Source organism: Artemia sp. Qi Xiang Cuo, chromosome 6 (genome assembly GCF_049724085.1).
Source record: "Artemia sp. Qi Xiang Cuo chromosome 6, ASM4972408v1, whole genome shotgun sequence".
In the NCBI taxonomy this organism is placed as follows: Eukaryota; Metazoa; Arthropoda; class Branchiopoda; order Anostraca; family Artemiidae; genus Artemia; species Artemia sp. Qi Xiang Cuo.
Genome location: NC_142799.1, coordinates 29,456,166 through 29,469,751, shown reverse-complemented (window position 1 = coordinate 29,469,751; position 13,586 = coordinate 29,456,166). Strand labels below are relative to the sequence as shown.

The 13,586-nt window shown below is 34.7% G+C and overlaps 2 protein-coding genes across 2 annotated transcripts; both read left to right on the top strand.

Annotated features, from left to right (window-relative positions):
- The first annotated feature begins 315 nt into the window (after nt 1–315).
- LOC148951091 (uncharacterized) lies at nt 316–618 on the top strand. The gene has a single exon (XM_089090993.1). The coding sequence runs from the start codon at nt 316–318 to the stop codon at nt 616–618; it is 303 nt and encodes a 100-aa protein (XP_088947119.1).
- Nucleotides 619–800: 182 nt separating this feature from the next.
- Nucleotides 801–1,268, top strand: LOC148951090 (uncharacterized). Its single transcript, XM_089090992.1, has one exon. It carries the CDS (start codon nt 801–803, stop codon nt 1,266–1,268), a length of 468 nt encoding a protein of 155 aa, XP_088947118.1.
- Nucleotides 1,269–13,586: the final 12,318 nt, after the last annotated feature.

Sequence of the window (13,586 nt, the reverse complement as noted above, 5' to 3'; positions counted from 1 at the left end):
AATATTTAACCACAAACAAGATCTTGTCACCAAAGCAGCATAAATTCCAGTGAGGAAAATCAGTTGAAACAAACTTGTTGGAATCACATGAAATAAAAAACCTGATTGACCAAGGACATCCAGTTGACCTACTGCTGCTAGACTTTGCTATGGCCTTTAACAAAGTGCCCCATAGTCAACTGCTCTTGGAATTGTCTGCTACTGGTATCAACTCATCCCTGATAGCCTGGCTGATGGATTTCCTCACTAACCACAAGCAGAAAGTCCATTTATTTGAGACTTGCTCAGCCAATCTACTCTGATGAGTCCATAGTAATGAGTGGGGTGCTGCAGGGAACTGTATTGGGCCCAACCCTTTTCCTCATGTATATCAAATATATTTTCAATCATGTGGATATTAATATGCATTTGTTTGCTGATGATGCCAAACTTTATGGCATTGCTAACTCATATAAAATTAAACACAATCTAGACAGCCTACAGAATTGGACTCAAGACTGGCTTCTCCAATTCAATATAAGCAAACACTGTATTTTGCACGTTGGACCTAATAACCCAATCGATACCTATTCAATTTTAAATCCAATCACTAATATAAGGGACTATCAAGTGAAATGAGAAGAAGAAAGGGACCTTGGTTTGATCATTGATAAGAGGTTGAGGTTTCACAGCCACATCCAACATGTTGTCTCCCAAGCAAACTCCATCCTTGGCCTATTAAAAAGGAACATTAATAGCCAAAAGGCAATAATGTTCATGTAACTTTTAAGGCTCTTGCTAGACCCCATCTTGATTTTGGCATGTGTCTGGCTGGTCCTTCTTACCAGCAAGATGTTAGGCTCATTGAAAATGTCCAGAGGCAAGCAACAAAGTGCATGAAAAGCCTAAAGTTGGCTTCATATGAGGAACATCTCAAACAGCTCAAGCTACCTACCCTTGTCTACAGATGCATGAGTAGTGATATGATGCTGACTTATAAATTCCAAAATAAAAACTCTACCATCTTCAAAGGTAACCACAGTACCAGCTATCATCTCACAAGAAGACATTCAAAGAAGCTACCAAAATTAAGCTCCAGATTAAGAATCCATCAAAAGTATTTTTCAAGAAGAGTGATTAACCAGAGGAATGAACTGAAGGACACTACTGTCAGCACTCCTTCCATCCAGTCTTTCAAGCATCAACTTGACAAGAACTGGGCAAAGAAGCAGTGGAGGTTTGACTGGGAGTCATCAACTCAAGAGCAATACAGGTCTGGAGGACCTTAAAGCTCTCAAATGGATTAAGGTGAATACTTTATGTGCTACCATGGCATAAGAATAGAAAAATTGTGCAGAATTTTAGTGCTCCAGATATAGCAGCAAAACTGGCACTGCTACATGAAGAGCTGCCCCAGTCTGCTATTTCTAAGTTTTGGCCATTTCATAGTCTTATCGCATGTTTTTGTTCATTTTAGTATAAAATGAGCATTAATCAAGTTTATGTACCCTAAACTAAATAGAATTTCAACAAAACTGGAATTCATTTACATTGAGAAAATTTCTACCTATTGATTTCCAAATAGCTTCTAGTTTAACTACCCCCCCCCCCCCCAAAAAAAAAACAACAAACAAAAACAATCCCTGCATGTGTAATTAATTTGAACATAGAGGACAGACATACAATGTAAATTGCAATGTGTAGGGGGGGAGTGAAATTTGTCATTTGGGGCAAATTTGTCATTTTTTCAATTATTTTCCATGAAAATAAAAAAAGCCTAATGATCTGTTTATGATATATCAGATCTATTATGATCAACTGATATTACAATGGCAGAATGTTTACTACCCACTCTTTCTTCAATAGAGTAGCAACAGCAAAAAAAAAAAAAAAAAAAAAAAACACTTGGTAAAAAATGCCAAGCTTGTCTCAGGCCTTAGACCAGGTAACAATACTACAGAGAGTAAGCATATGAAAATAAGGTGGTATACTTCAAGACAAGGGCTAGTTGGATACCAATTTATAACTCAATCATAAACAATTCACAATGAAATTAATTAGTGCAATGAACAATCATTGCTTTCTTTAGCAATTCACTGACAATAATATATCCAAACCTGTTTCTCCTGACCTTTTCAGGGGTCTGTAAAATTACATTAAAATACCCAATTTTATCATTTACAAACACTAATTGAAAGGTCTATTAATTATGCCTATGGGGATATCAAGCCTCCCACAGCCCTCAGATCAAGGGGTGTAACTTAGGCAATTCATTCATTGTTTTTGCATAGTATATGTTATAAGAAAGGTATGTATGTTTGACCTTTACTTTCCCAAAATACAAAAAGGCATTCTGGTGAGCCTTTTAGGGAATCTTGCTAAATCAAAACATGTTATGTGTATATGGGTTGTCAAAAGGGTGTAACCCAGGTATGACTGAGTATATTAATTTCACAAAATAATAATGGGGTAAATTTCTACCAAATCATATTATTGACTTATGCATGAAGTGAATATACCACTTGATGCCTTTTTTTATGCTGATTACAAATATAATAATCATTTATATTGGAAATGAATTTCAGCCCCCCCCCCCTTATATATGCCAATTCAGGGTATATATTTCTACATTAGGGAGGGGGGGGGGGTGGCAAATTTTGTTTCTGATGTAAATGGGAGGTAAGTTTAAACTTTACCAATATCATTTCTGATAGAAATGATTATTATTTTTGTAATCAGCATAAAAAAAAGGCATCAAATGGTGTATTCACTTTATTCCTAACTCAATAATATGATTTGGTAGAAATTTACCAATAATGGGGATGATTAATTGATCAAAAAGGCAATATTTGCATACTACTACTATACTATTACCACTACCACTGCTATCACTAAAACTACTGCTTCTGTAGAGCTACCAAGGCTGAGGGGTCAATATATACAAAATCATATTATTGAGTTAGGACTAAAGTGAATATACCATTTGATGCCTTTTTGGTAAAATTCTACTTTAGTTACTTTTGGCTATCTTGGAAAGGGGTGAGGTTAAGAAAATGAAACTTTCAGGGATGGGTCTACAGGCTAAAGTATTTCCTGGGAAGGTATTTTGGAGCATTTATCTCCATTCCTTCTCCCTCTAGAGGGTCTTGACCTTTCATGACCTTTAGAAATCTATGTGTTATAAAAGCGTAACCCTGCAAAATAGATTTTTTCCTTAAACGAAGTACAACACAACTGTTTTTAGCTTCACAACTTTTCTCAATCCAATTTTATAAGGTTTTAAAGATGTGCAAATACATTTCCTAAATTTTGAAAATAAACTATTGATATGGCCTAAAATTCTGCTCAAATAACTGAAATTGCATTTTCAGAGCTAAAGCCAGAGAAAAATAAACTGATAACTGAAAATTAAGGTAAAATGTTGTTTTGTCAAAATTTCAATGGGTATAGACCTGTCATGTAGGCAAATTTCATGACCCTTTAGAGGGAGAAGGAGTGGAGGTAGGTACTTCAAAATACCTTCCCGGGACATACTTTAGCCTGTAGACCCATCCCTGAAAGTTTCATTTTCCTAACCTAACCCCTTTCCAAGATAGCCAAAAGTAACTAAAGTAGAATTTTACCGCTTTTTTTTTTGCGGATTAAAAATATAATAGGCCTAAGCATTTCTAGCGGAACTTAGTTTCAGCCCCCCCCCCCCCATATAGGCTATACCTAACCAAACCTAACCCGGCATGGGCATATAGAGGGGGGGGGCTGAAATTAATTTCCGATAGAAATGCTTATTATATTCGTAATCAACATAAAAAAAGGCATCGAATGGTGTATTCACTTTAGTCCTAACTTAATAATATGATTTGGTAGATATTGACCAGCTGAGGATATTGGAATAAACATCTGAGGAAAAGTTGAATTAAATCAAAACACACTATATACATACAGATTACTGGTACAGGCATATCAGCAATATTTTTGGAATACCTTACTGTATCAAGAGGAAAGTTCTAGGGTATCATTACTCATCATTACAGCACTACTTAACTTCCTAAATTAATAAAAAAAATCACTGACATGTCTTAATATTCTACTCAAATAACAGGAATTCCATTTTCAGAACTAAGACCAGAGAAAAAGAAAACTAAAAATTAGGGTAAAATGATGTTTTGTCAAAATTGCAATAGGTATAGACCTGTCAAGCAGGCAAATTTTTAAAGCTTAGAAATCAGAAGAGGTTTAACATAGATGCTTGACAAAAACCTTCTCTAAACATGGTTTCAGCCCTGGATTCATTAGACTTCTGAAAGTTTCAGTTTCCTAGCTTAACCCCTTTCCAAGATAGCAAAAAGTAGTTAAACCATAGTTTTGCCCTACTTTTACTTTATTCAGATGCTTCCTTCATAAGAATGGTCTTTGTAGACTGTTTCCCCACTCTTTTGATAGGCTAAGCAATCTAAAAGTAAAGAGAAAGTAGCCTAGCATAAGACATGTGACCATTTGACTTAGCAAGGAGAGCTTAGAAGATAACAAACCAAGATCCTTATCATTTAACCCTAGATGGTTTTCAAGTTCTGTGCAGATCTTCGATACTAAAGATAGATGTTCTAGTTTTTTTAAATCCTCCATCTCTGCAATTTTTTAAGTTAAACGCTCTTTCTTCTTAAAACTGCTGCGAAAAAGAGTTAAAGTTTATTCTGCAATCATAGACAGAGTATGCAGAAAATTCAGGCAATGAGCCAAATAACAAATTGTGATCCCGTGAAAAAACTGACCGAAATCTTAAAAAGAAGTATATGAAATTTAGTTCCAGTCCCAAAGGATTCAAAAACTTCAATTAAAAAATTTTGAAACACTTCTTCTACAAATGTACACAGTGAACTTATAACTTATAAATGGGCATTGTTTATAATTAGTTAAAAAAAACTTTTCCATAAAAATAAGTTTTTCAAAGAAAAGTAAAGAACTCCATTAAACCAAAAATTAGCAAAAATAGAATCAAATAATCTACCAAGTGTGAAACTACAACAAATCAGCATCGATAAATAAATGAAACCCAAAGCGAACAGAAATTACAATAAATAACCAAGTCAAACTCTCAAAACGAGCAGAAATTAACATGAGTAGGGCGGAAAACCCCTATGCCTTTCCAAGGCCAGAACATAATTTGCACTTTACTAAAAAAATATAAAATTTTTTACTTTTATGACTTTAATAAATCAAATAATATTAACATTTTGATTACTAAATATCAGAATATGTATATTAAACTGACAATGCACACTCATTTGTAATATTTTTGTGGTGTGACCCAAACTCCTGCTTGTGATGATTTTGATTCGTTTCAAGCTTGATTTGCATATTCAATTTAGGTTTCGCTCGTTTTAAGATTTATTTATTAATTTACATTAATATCTATTGTATGTTTGTTTACATTGATTGTTTATTTAATTTCTGTTCGTTTTAAGTTTCATTTATACTTCAAGAGGAAAATATTTTTTTTTCATTTTAAGCTTGATACTCATATTCAATCTAAGCATTACTCGCTTTAAGATCTATTTATTCATTTATATTATTACTTGTTGTATGTTTTGTGCGAGGGTCTTCGAATCATTGTACAAGAGAGCCTGAGAAAAGTACATTAATCCTAACCGCAACGAATAGAGAGTAATTAAAGAATTTACAGAGAAAATAGAAAGCGGCATGAGAAGACGACAAGAGAGAAAAACAAATGCGAAGCAGCGAAAAAAGAAAAAAGACTTATTAAACGATTCAGGGAAAATATACACATCCATTCTGGAAAGCTAGGACGCTGAAGGGAGAGGCACACAAGACATGCTCTTTGAAACCTGAACAGTGGGAGCAGCACCTCAGGACACAATCGGTAAACGAAAACTGAGTGGAAGAAAAACCCCAAAACATTGTACCAGAAATTATACCTTTTGGACCCCTGACAGAAGGAGATACGAAATTGATAGCACTAATTTTGGAACAGGAGACATAAGAGGCTATGAAATCAGCTAAAAAAAGCTACAGGTCGAAAAGAAATTCCACTACGAGCATGGAAAAGGGCAAAAGAAGTATGCATACCAGTTTTAACTGTTATTTGCACCTACATATTTTTAGTGTGCAGCTGACCAATAAAATTGGCAACATATATAGCTGTACCACTAAGAACACATTATAGAAGCTTCCTCTTCAAACTTGAACGAAAAAAATTATTTCTGTAATGTAGGGAATCTAAAGAATTTTCCAAGCTACATTTATTTTAATCTCCTGACCATAGCCTCTTGAAAAGTCAAAAATACTAGCTTAAAAATGTATTCCTGTATTTGACCCCCTCCCTTAAAGATTGGACCTACACCTATGTCATATTTGTAACAAAATCGTATCTGTTCCAAATTTCAGAGACAATTGGTTATATATTGGTTAATATTTTATAAACAAAAATATTTTCGTCGATTTCATCTCTTTCCGTAGTTTGCATATTTGCCTCAGCGATTCTTTTACATCACATACTACTTCACTTACTTTGCGTACTCTAACTAACTCGATAATCTTCTGCGTCTCTTTCTCTAAATTTTCGTTTCCAACATTAACCTTAAATAAATGTTCATCACAAATATCCACTACTCTCTATTTTTATATTTTTTTTAAAATCTAGTATACTTTTTCTAAAACCTTTTCTATAACCTTATTTTTCTGTCGGCGATCTTCCACTCTGATCTCTAACAGCAATGGCAAATGGTCAGAGCCAACTATTTCCAGAACCTCAAAATCTGCAAAACACGACGGAAGACAACCATCTACTAAAATATAATTAATTTAACTTGGGTTCTTACTCGACAAACATGTAAACTCTCCATGTAAACTCGACAAACATGTAAACTTTCCTATCCCCTTATCCTTTCCAACCCTCCCATCAACCATAATCAAACCATACTTCCTACAGAAATTTAAAAGCTTACTTCCCCAATTGTTCTTTCTCCTTCCCTTGCCTTTGTATGCCTTCCCCTCAATTTCTCCGAACTTTCCTCTTCTTGAATTGAAGGATCTGCAAAATTAAAACCATCACAAGTGTCATGTTGTTCTAAAAAATCGGCCGTGTACGCGTTATAATCTCCCATCACTATAAATCCCTTGAGCGGGTGAATAAACTTAGAGCATCCATTTCCTCAGACAGCAGTTTCCGAGTATCTCGTTTGAATCACAGTAGAGAGAATTATCGGTATCGACAAAGGCTATACTCTCCGTTAAAAAAAAGTGAAACACGTTTAAAACCACACAAGATTCATACTTCGCCTTCGCGCATGGGCGATTCTAATGTACACATCACGGTATTTCTATGGAAAAATCTTTTTTTTGGTGTCTTAAATTCACCAATAGTAACTGAACTAAGGTTCTGACGTATGTGCTCAGAGTCTTTACGCGCGGTATGAAATGTGTATCATGTTTGGAAAAAAAGACGCTGCAGTCTACAGTGGTTTGAATATGAGCTAGACTGAGGTGGTAAATATTGGGAACTTAACATCAAAGGGAACGCTATAGCGTTGTCTATAGTAGCCTAAAAGCCATACGGCTCCAATGTTTTATTATTATTTTTTTCCGAGAGGCAATTCAGATGGAAGGTGTCGTCACATTACTTTCGGAGGGGCCTCATTCGATTGAAAATTAGAAGCTCTAGTGTCCTTTCCAAGAGTCAAAAGAGATCGCAGGATAACTAGCCCCCCCCCACGCCTTTTTCCCAAGTGCATCCTAAATTTTTTTTTGAGATATTCATTTTGTTAAAAATAGTTCAAAGATACTGTAGCAAAATCTCTGGTGTCGACACAATCCCTTTGGGCCCGGGGCAGGCGTTGTAAGTTATGCCCTGGGGGCCTATATGGTCTTATGGAAGGGATGCTCGTACAAACTTCAGAGGGGGCTCATTTGACTGGAAATTGAAAGTTCTAGTTCAGTTTTAAGAGTCAATAGAGAACGGAGGGCAACTAGCCCCCCCCACGCAGTGGTGCCAATTCACGAAAATATAAGGGGGGAATTTTTTTTTTTTAATGAAGATTCCAAAAAAGCAACATTGAGCAAATATAACTAAAACAAGGGGTAGTGGCGACTTCGCTGCTTGGCAAAATTGTCGACTAATCTTCCCAAATCCAGTTTCTTTACTTCCTGCTTTTCAACGACCCTTATCATGAGATCACTGAGTCTGTCCTTTCCCATCGTCAATCGCAGATAGTCTTTGACACGCCCTAATGCTGAGAAGAATCGTTAATTGCTGGCAGTGGTCACAGGCAAAGTAGCAACTAAATTCATCAGTTTTAGCACTCCAGAATAGGCCACTGGGAGATCGGATAAGATTTCGATAGCTGGATGAAGATCCATCTTTGAAATATCACTTTTTGACAGATGCAGCTTTGCAAAAGAAAGCTGAGATTCTATGGCATGGTCATCGACATCGAGAATCCTTTGATAATGCCACATAAACTTTTCCAATTTCGAAAGTAAGAGAAAATCGGAACTTGAGGGGTCGAAGGCAGATAAAGCGTCAAGCAGAGGAATATTTTATATGAAACGTTGGTCCATCTCACTCGTGAAACAGTCTATTAACTATAACTACTGAAGTTTACCGGAGTCTGATTGAGCTGGTATTGCGTTTACCGGTTGTTGAGTTTGAAAGAAAGTCTTTGAGACGAATGGAGCAGTTATTCTCCGGAGACGTATAAGGTTTCTATGGAAGGGATGGTCGTATAAACTTAGAATGTGGCTCATTTGATTAGAAATTGAAAAATCTAGTTCACTTTTTAAGAGTCAAAAGAAATCCGAGCTCAACTAGACCCCCTCCTCCAGCCCTTTTTCCCCCAAATCCATCCAATACGAACTTTGAGATAGCCATGTTTTTAAATAGTTCATACATCAGATAACAAAAGCTCTAAGGTCGACACAACCCCCCAGAGCCTAGGGGCAAGTGTTTTAAGTTATGTCCCTTATGCATCCCAAATCATAGGTTTCAGATAACAAACACCTACACGATCGCATTGAATGGTACTTGTTATCAGAAAAAACGTCAATTATCAAAAAAAAAAAAAAAAAAAAAAAATAAAACACGCCATGCTGAATGTGCTTTCAAAAACCCATCTGGTTGAAAAAATGTTTGTTATCGTTAACCATTTCCAAAGATTGATATTGTTCCAATCAGAAAAAATGTCAATTGCCAAAAAAAAAAAAAATAACACACGCCATGCTGAATTTTCAAAAACACATCTGGTTGAAAACATGTTTGTTATCGTTAATCATTTCCAAAGATTGATATTGTTCCAAATTTATAATAAATATCTTGTTTTTTTGCAATGTCCACGTGATACTGTAGTGTCTCAGGCGTGGGTTTTCTTGTAGGGTTCATATCTATTACACTTTTGCATTAAATAGTGGAATTTGTGAGGAAATTGCTCTACCTTGCATACACACAGAGACACTGTTACTTACTTACAATTTTTTATCGTTAACCATTTCCAAAGATTGATATTGTTCCAAATTTATAATAAATATCTCATTTTTTTTGCAATGTCCACGTGATACTGTAGTGCCTCAGGCATGGTTTTTTTTGTAGGGTTCATATCTATTACACTTTTGCATTAAATAGGGGAATTTGTGAGGAAATTGCTCTACCTTGCACACACACAGAGACATTGTTACTTACTTACAATTTTTTCGTAATTTCTTGAATGAAATTTCGGCATTGTGTATTCAAGAGGTGAAGAAACTTTTTTATAATACAAGTCCTGATCGCAGGGGACGGGCCATGGTTGAAGTTGCTGTCACGCAAAAATACCCTCCCCCTTTTCCATGGTAAATTACCCCCACGATAATTCCAGTCCTGTCGGCTTTTGGAGGGTGTTTCCCCATTTTTCGATAATTAGGCAATTTTCTCCAATACATCCTTCTGCCAATCAACCCATCTCCCCCAAAACACTTTTCAGCCATTTTTCATTAAAAATTTTATTTCAACTCATCCACACGGGTTTTTCGTTAGCAACTCGCCCTCCACTATAACTACGCTAATAAATCCTTCTGCCAATCAAGCCATCTCCCCCAAAACACTTTTCAGCCATTTCTTCTTAAAAAATATTATTTCAACTCATCCACACGGGTTTTTCGCTAGCAACTCACCCTCCACTATAACTATGCTAATACATCTTTCTGCCAATCAACCCATCTCCCCCAAAACACTTTTCACCCATTTCTCATTAAACTTTATTTTAAATTGACAACACTGTTCAAACACCACTTGTGTATTATACAGGACACATCGAAGAAGTAAAGGTAGGTCAAGTCATAAGACCATCCCTTTTTGTTTCTCCATCTTAATACGATCCAATTCGCAAATGTTATCTAGCTCTGTTGTTTTTCCTATTATTCAATTAATATCGTTTGTACTGTCCAATTCGCGAACCCCTTATCCCTTTTTGCAAATGTCAATCAAACAATTCTGGACATGTTACATTCTTAATCAAACTACTCTCGAGTTAAGGCAATTGTCCAAAAAAATCAGAAACCAGACCAGTGGGGAATCCCCGCTGGCATACTGCCAGCTTTTTAAAATGTCCACGTGATACTCTAGTGCATATTCATGTGCAATTCCTTTTGTAATTTCATGTATTTTTTCATGTATTTTTGAAACTGTGTATATAGATACTACTTACGTAAGGGGTGGTCGTATAAACTTCAGAGACGGCTCGTTCGATTGGGAAGTGAAAGTTCTGGTTACCTTTTAAAGAGACATCAAAAGTGATCGGAGGGTATCTAACTCCACCCCCCACGCCTTTTCCCCCAAATACATCCGATAAAAATTCTGAGATAGTCATTTTGTTCAAAATAGTCCAAAATTCAAATTACTATAAATTAGGGGTTGAGAAATCCTCCATATTACCCGGGACAAGAATTGTATCTTATCTACGTTATAAGTTCTAAAGAATCAAAATTGATCTAAAAGTAACAAGCCCCTTCCTCCTTGTGCTATTTTTCTCCAAATGCATCTTATCAAAACTTTTAAATAGCTATTTTGTTCAAAATAGTCTAACATTCAAATTACTATAACTTAGGGGTTGAAAAATCCCCCCTACCCCTGGGGCAGTGATTGTAATTTATGCAAGTTGCCCATTATTAGAACATAAGGTTCTGTGGAAGGGATGGACGTAATAACTTGAGAGGGGGCTCATTCAATTGGACATTGAAACTTCTAGCTCTTTTTTAAGAGTCAAAAGTGATCACTCGCCAACCAGCCCACGCCCCACTTTCCAAAGGACATCTGGTCAAAATTTGGAGATAACTATTTTGTTCAAAATAGTTCAAATGCAAAATAATCTATTCCCAAGGCTGACCCCCCCCCCCAACCCCGGGGAAATGGCTCTGAGTTACGGAAATTAATTATTGTTACTTTGATACTTGGAATTTGATGATTTACGTGGTAACTTCGATTTACGGTGCAAGGGCTGTAAGTTGTGCATGTTGCTTATTGTTACTTTGATACCTTGTTAACTTTGATCCTTTCTTTACTTTGATACTTAAGTACTTTGATATTGTTACTATGATTAATTAAAAAAAACTTTTTCCACAAAACAAGCTTTTCAAAAAAAAGTAAAGAACTCCATTAAACCAAAAATGAACAAAATTAGAATCAAATAATCTACCAAGCATACAACTACCACAAATCAGCATCCCAAAAAAACAACAAAGAGAAAAAAATCAGTGAAAAAAAAAAACAAACACCGAACGAGACTGCGGCCAGTGCAGAGAAAAGAAACGAAAAATGCAAAACAACGCGGATATTTCGCCTGTATCCAAACAAGGCATCTTCAGCACGAAAGAAGCAAAAGAGGAACTAGATAAAAAATAAAAAACCAAGCTAAAACTAAAAAAAACAATAAAACCACTACCAAAAAAAAATATATACAATTGGCGCAAACTGATCCACGTAGGGAAAAGATGCTATTATAGAGTTACTTCAGTGAGAACACCAGAGTAACTGAGGAAAAAAATATAGAAAGCACTTTAAATATATGTACTATATATATATATATATATATATATATATATATATATATATATATATATATATATATATATATATATATATATATATATATATATATATATATATATATATATATATATATATATATATATATATATATATATATATATATATCTATTCTGTTGCGAAATAATCCTTTTATCGTTGAGGCCAATGAGTAGTTTCTTTAGTTATGGTAAGAATTTAACCCAGGGAAACTTAGCAAGTGGGGTTTATATAATTCCGTGTTCTTGGGGAAAGTTCTATATTGGTAGGACTCACCAACAATTTGTTGAAAGGTTTATTGAACACCGAAATTCAATAGAAGAAAAACTTTACAATTAAGCAAACCTCCAGAAACTTTTGTTTCAGGTTTAGTACAACATATTTGGTTTCAACCAGATCGCTTTTTTAAATTTGATGGGGCCTTTGCTATTTCAAATTATAAGGGGTATACACAGTAGGTGAGAAAAGCCATTGAAATTAAAAAACACATGTTTGTTAACCTTTCGATAAAAAGGGACACGGGTAATTTAAATATTGACCCAATTTATGATAATCTTCTAAAGAGTGAATCAACAGTCAATAAGGGAATTAAGATTATAAATAATCACCAGGGGACTATTTTACCTGCTAGACCAAAACGATTTGCTTCAATAATAGCCAATAAAAGGATTATTTTGCAACAGAATAGTTAAAGTAATTTCCATTTTTTTTTCCTCAGTTACTCTGGTGTTCTCACTAAAGTAACTCTATAATAGCACATTTTCCCTACGTGGATTAGCTTGCGCCAATTGTTTATATTTTTTTTTGGTGGTTGTTTTATTGTTTTTTTAGTTTTAGCTTTTTTATTTTTTATCTTGTTCCTCTTTTGCTTCTTTCGTGCTGAAGACGCCTTGTTTGGATACAGGCGAAATATCCGCGTTGTTTACTACGTCATTGGTGCTTCACTAAAAAAGAATTATATTACAAATATTTAATATTGCAGCATTGAAAATGAAAATAAAATCACAGTTAAATAAAATCATCAACTGATGATTTTTCAACAATTAATAGCATTATATGTCAAACATTCAGTTTGATTTTATTTGTACTTATCAAGACTGTTTAAGACACATATAGTTTTCAGTAAAGCGCCAATGATGCAGCAAGTGTTTTAGACTTTTATAGTGTAAGAAGGAGGCAAAACCCAAACTCTTCTTTGTAGAGATTTTTGTTTGTTTCAAGCTTGATTTGCATATTCAATTTAAGTTTCACTCTTTATTTATTTACTCATTTATTTTAGTAACTACTGTTTGTTTGTTTGCTATGATTATTTATTTAATTTCTGTTAGTTTTGGGTTTTATTTATGCCTCAATAGCGAAACAATTCGGTTTACTCAAGACTTGATTCGCTTATTCAAATGTAGTTTGACTTATTTTAAGATTTATTTATTCTTCTATGTTACCAACTACTGCATGTTTTGTTGCCATGATTGTTTATTCAATTTCTGTTAGTTTTGGGTTTCATTTATTCTTTAATAGTCATTTATTGTTGTTTGAGTTT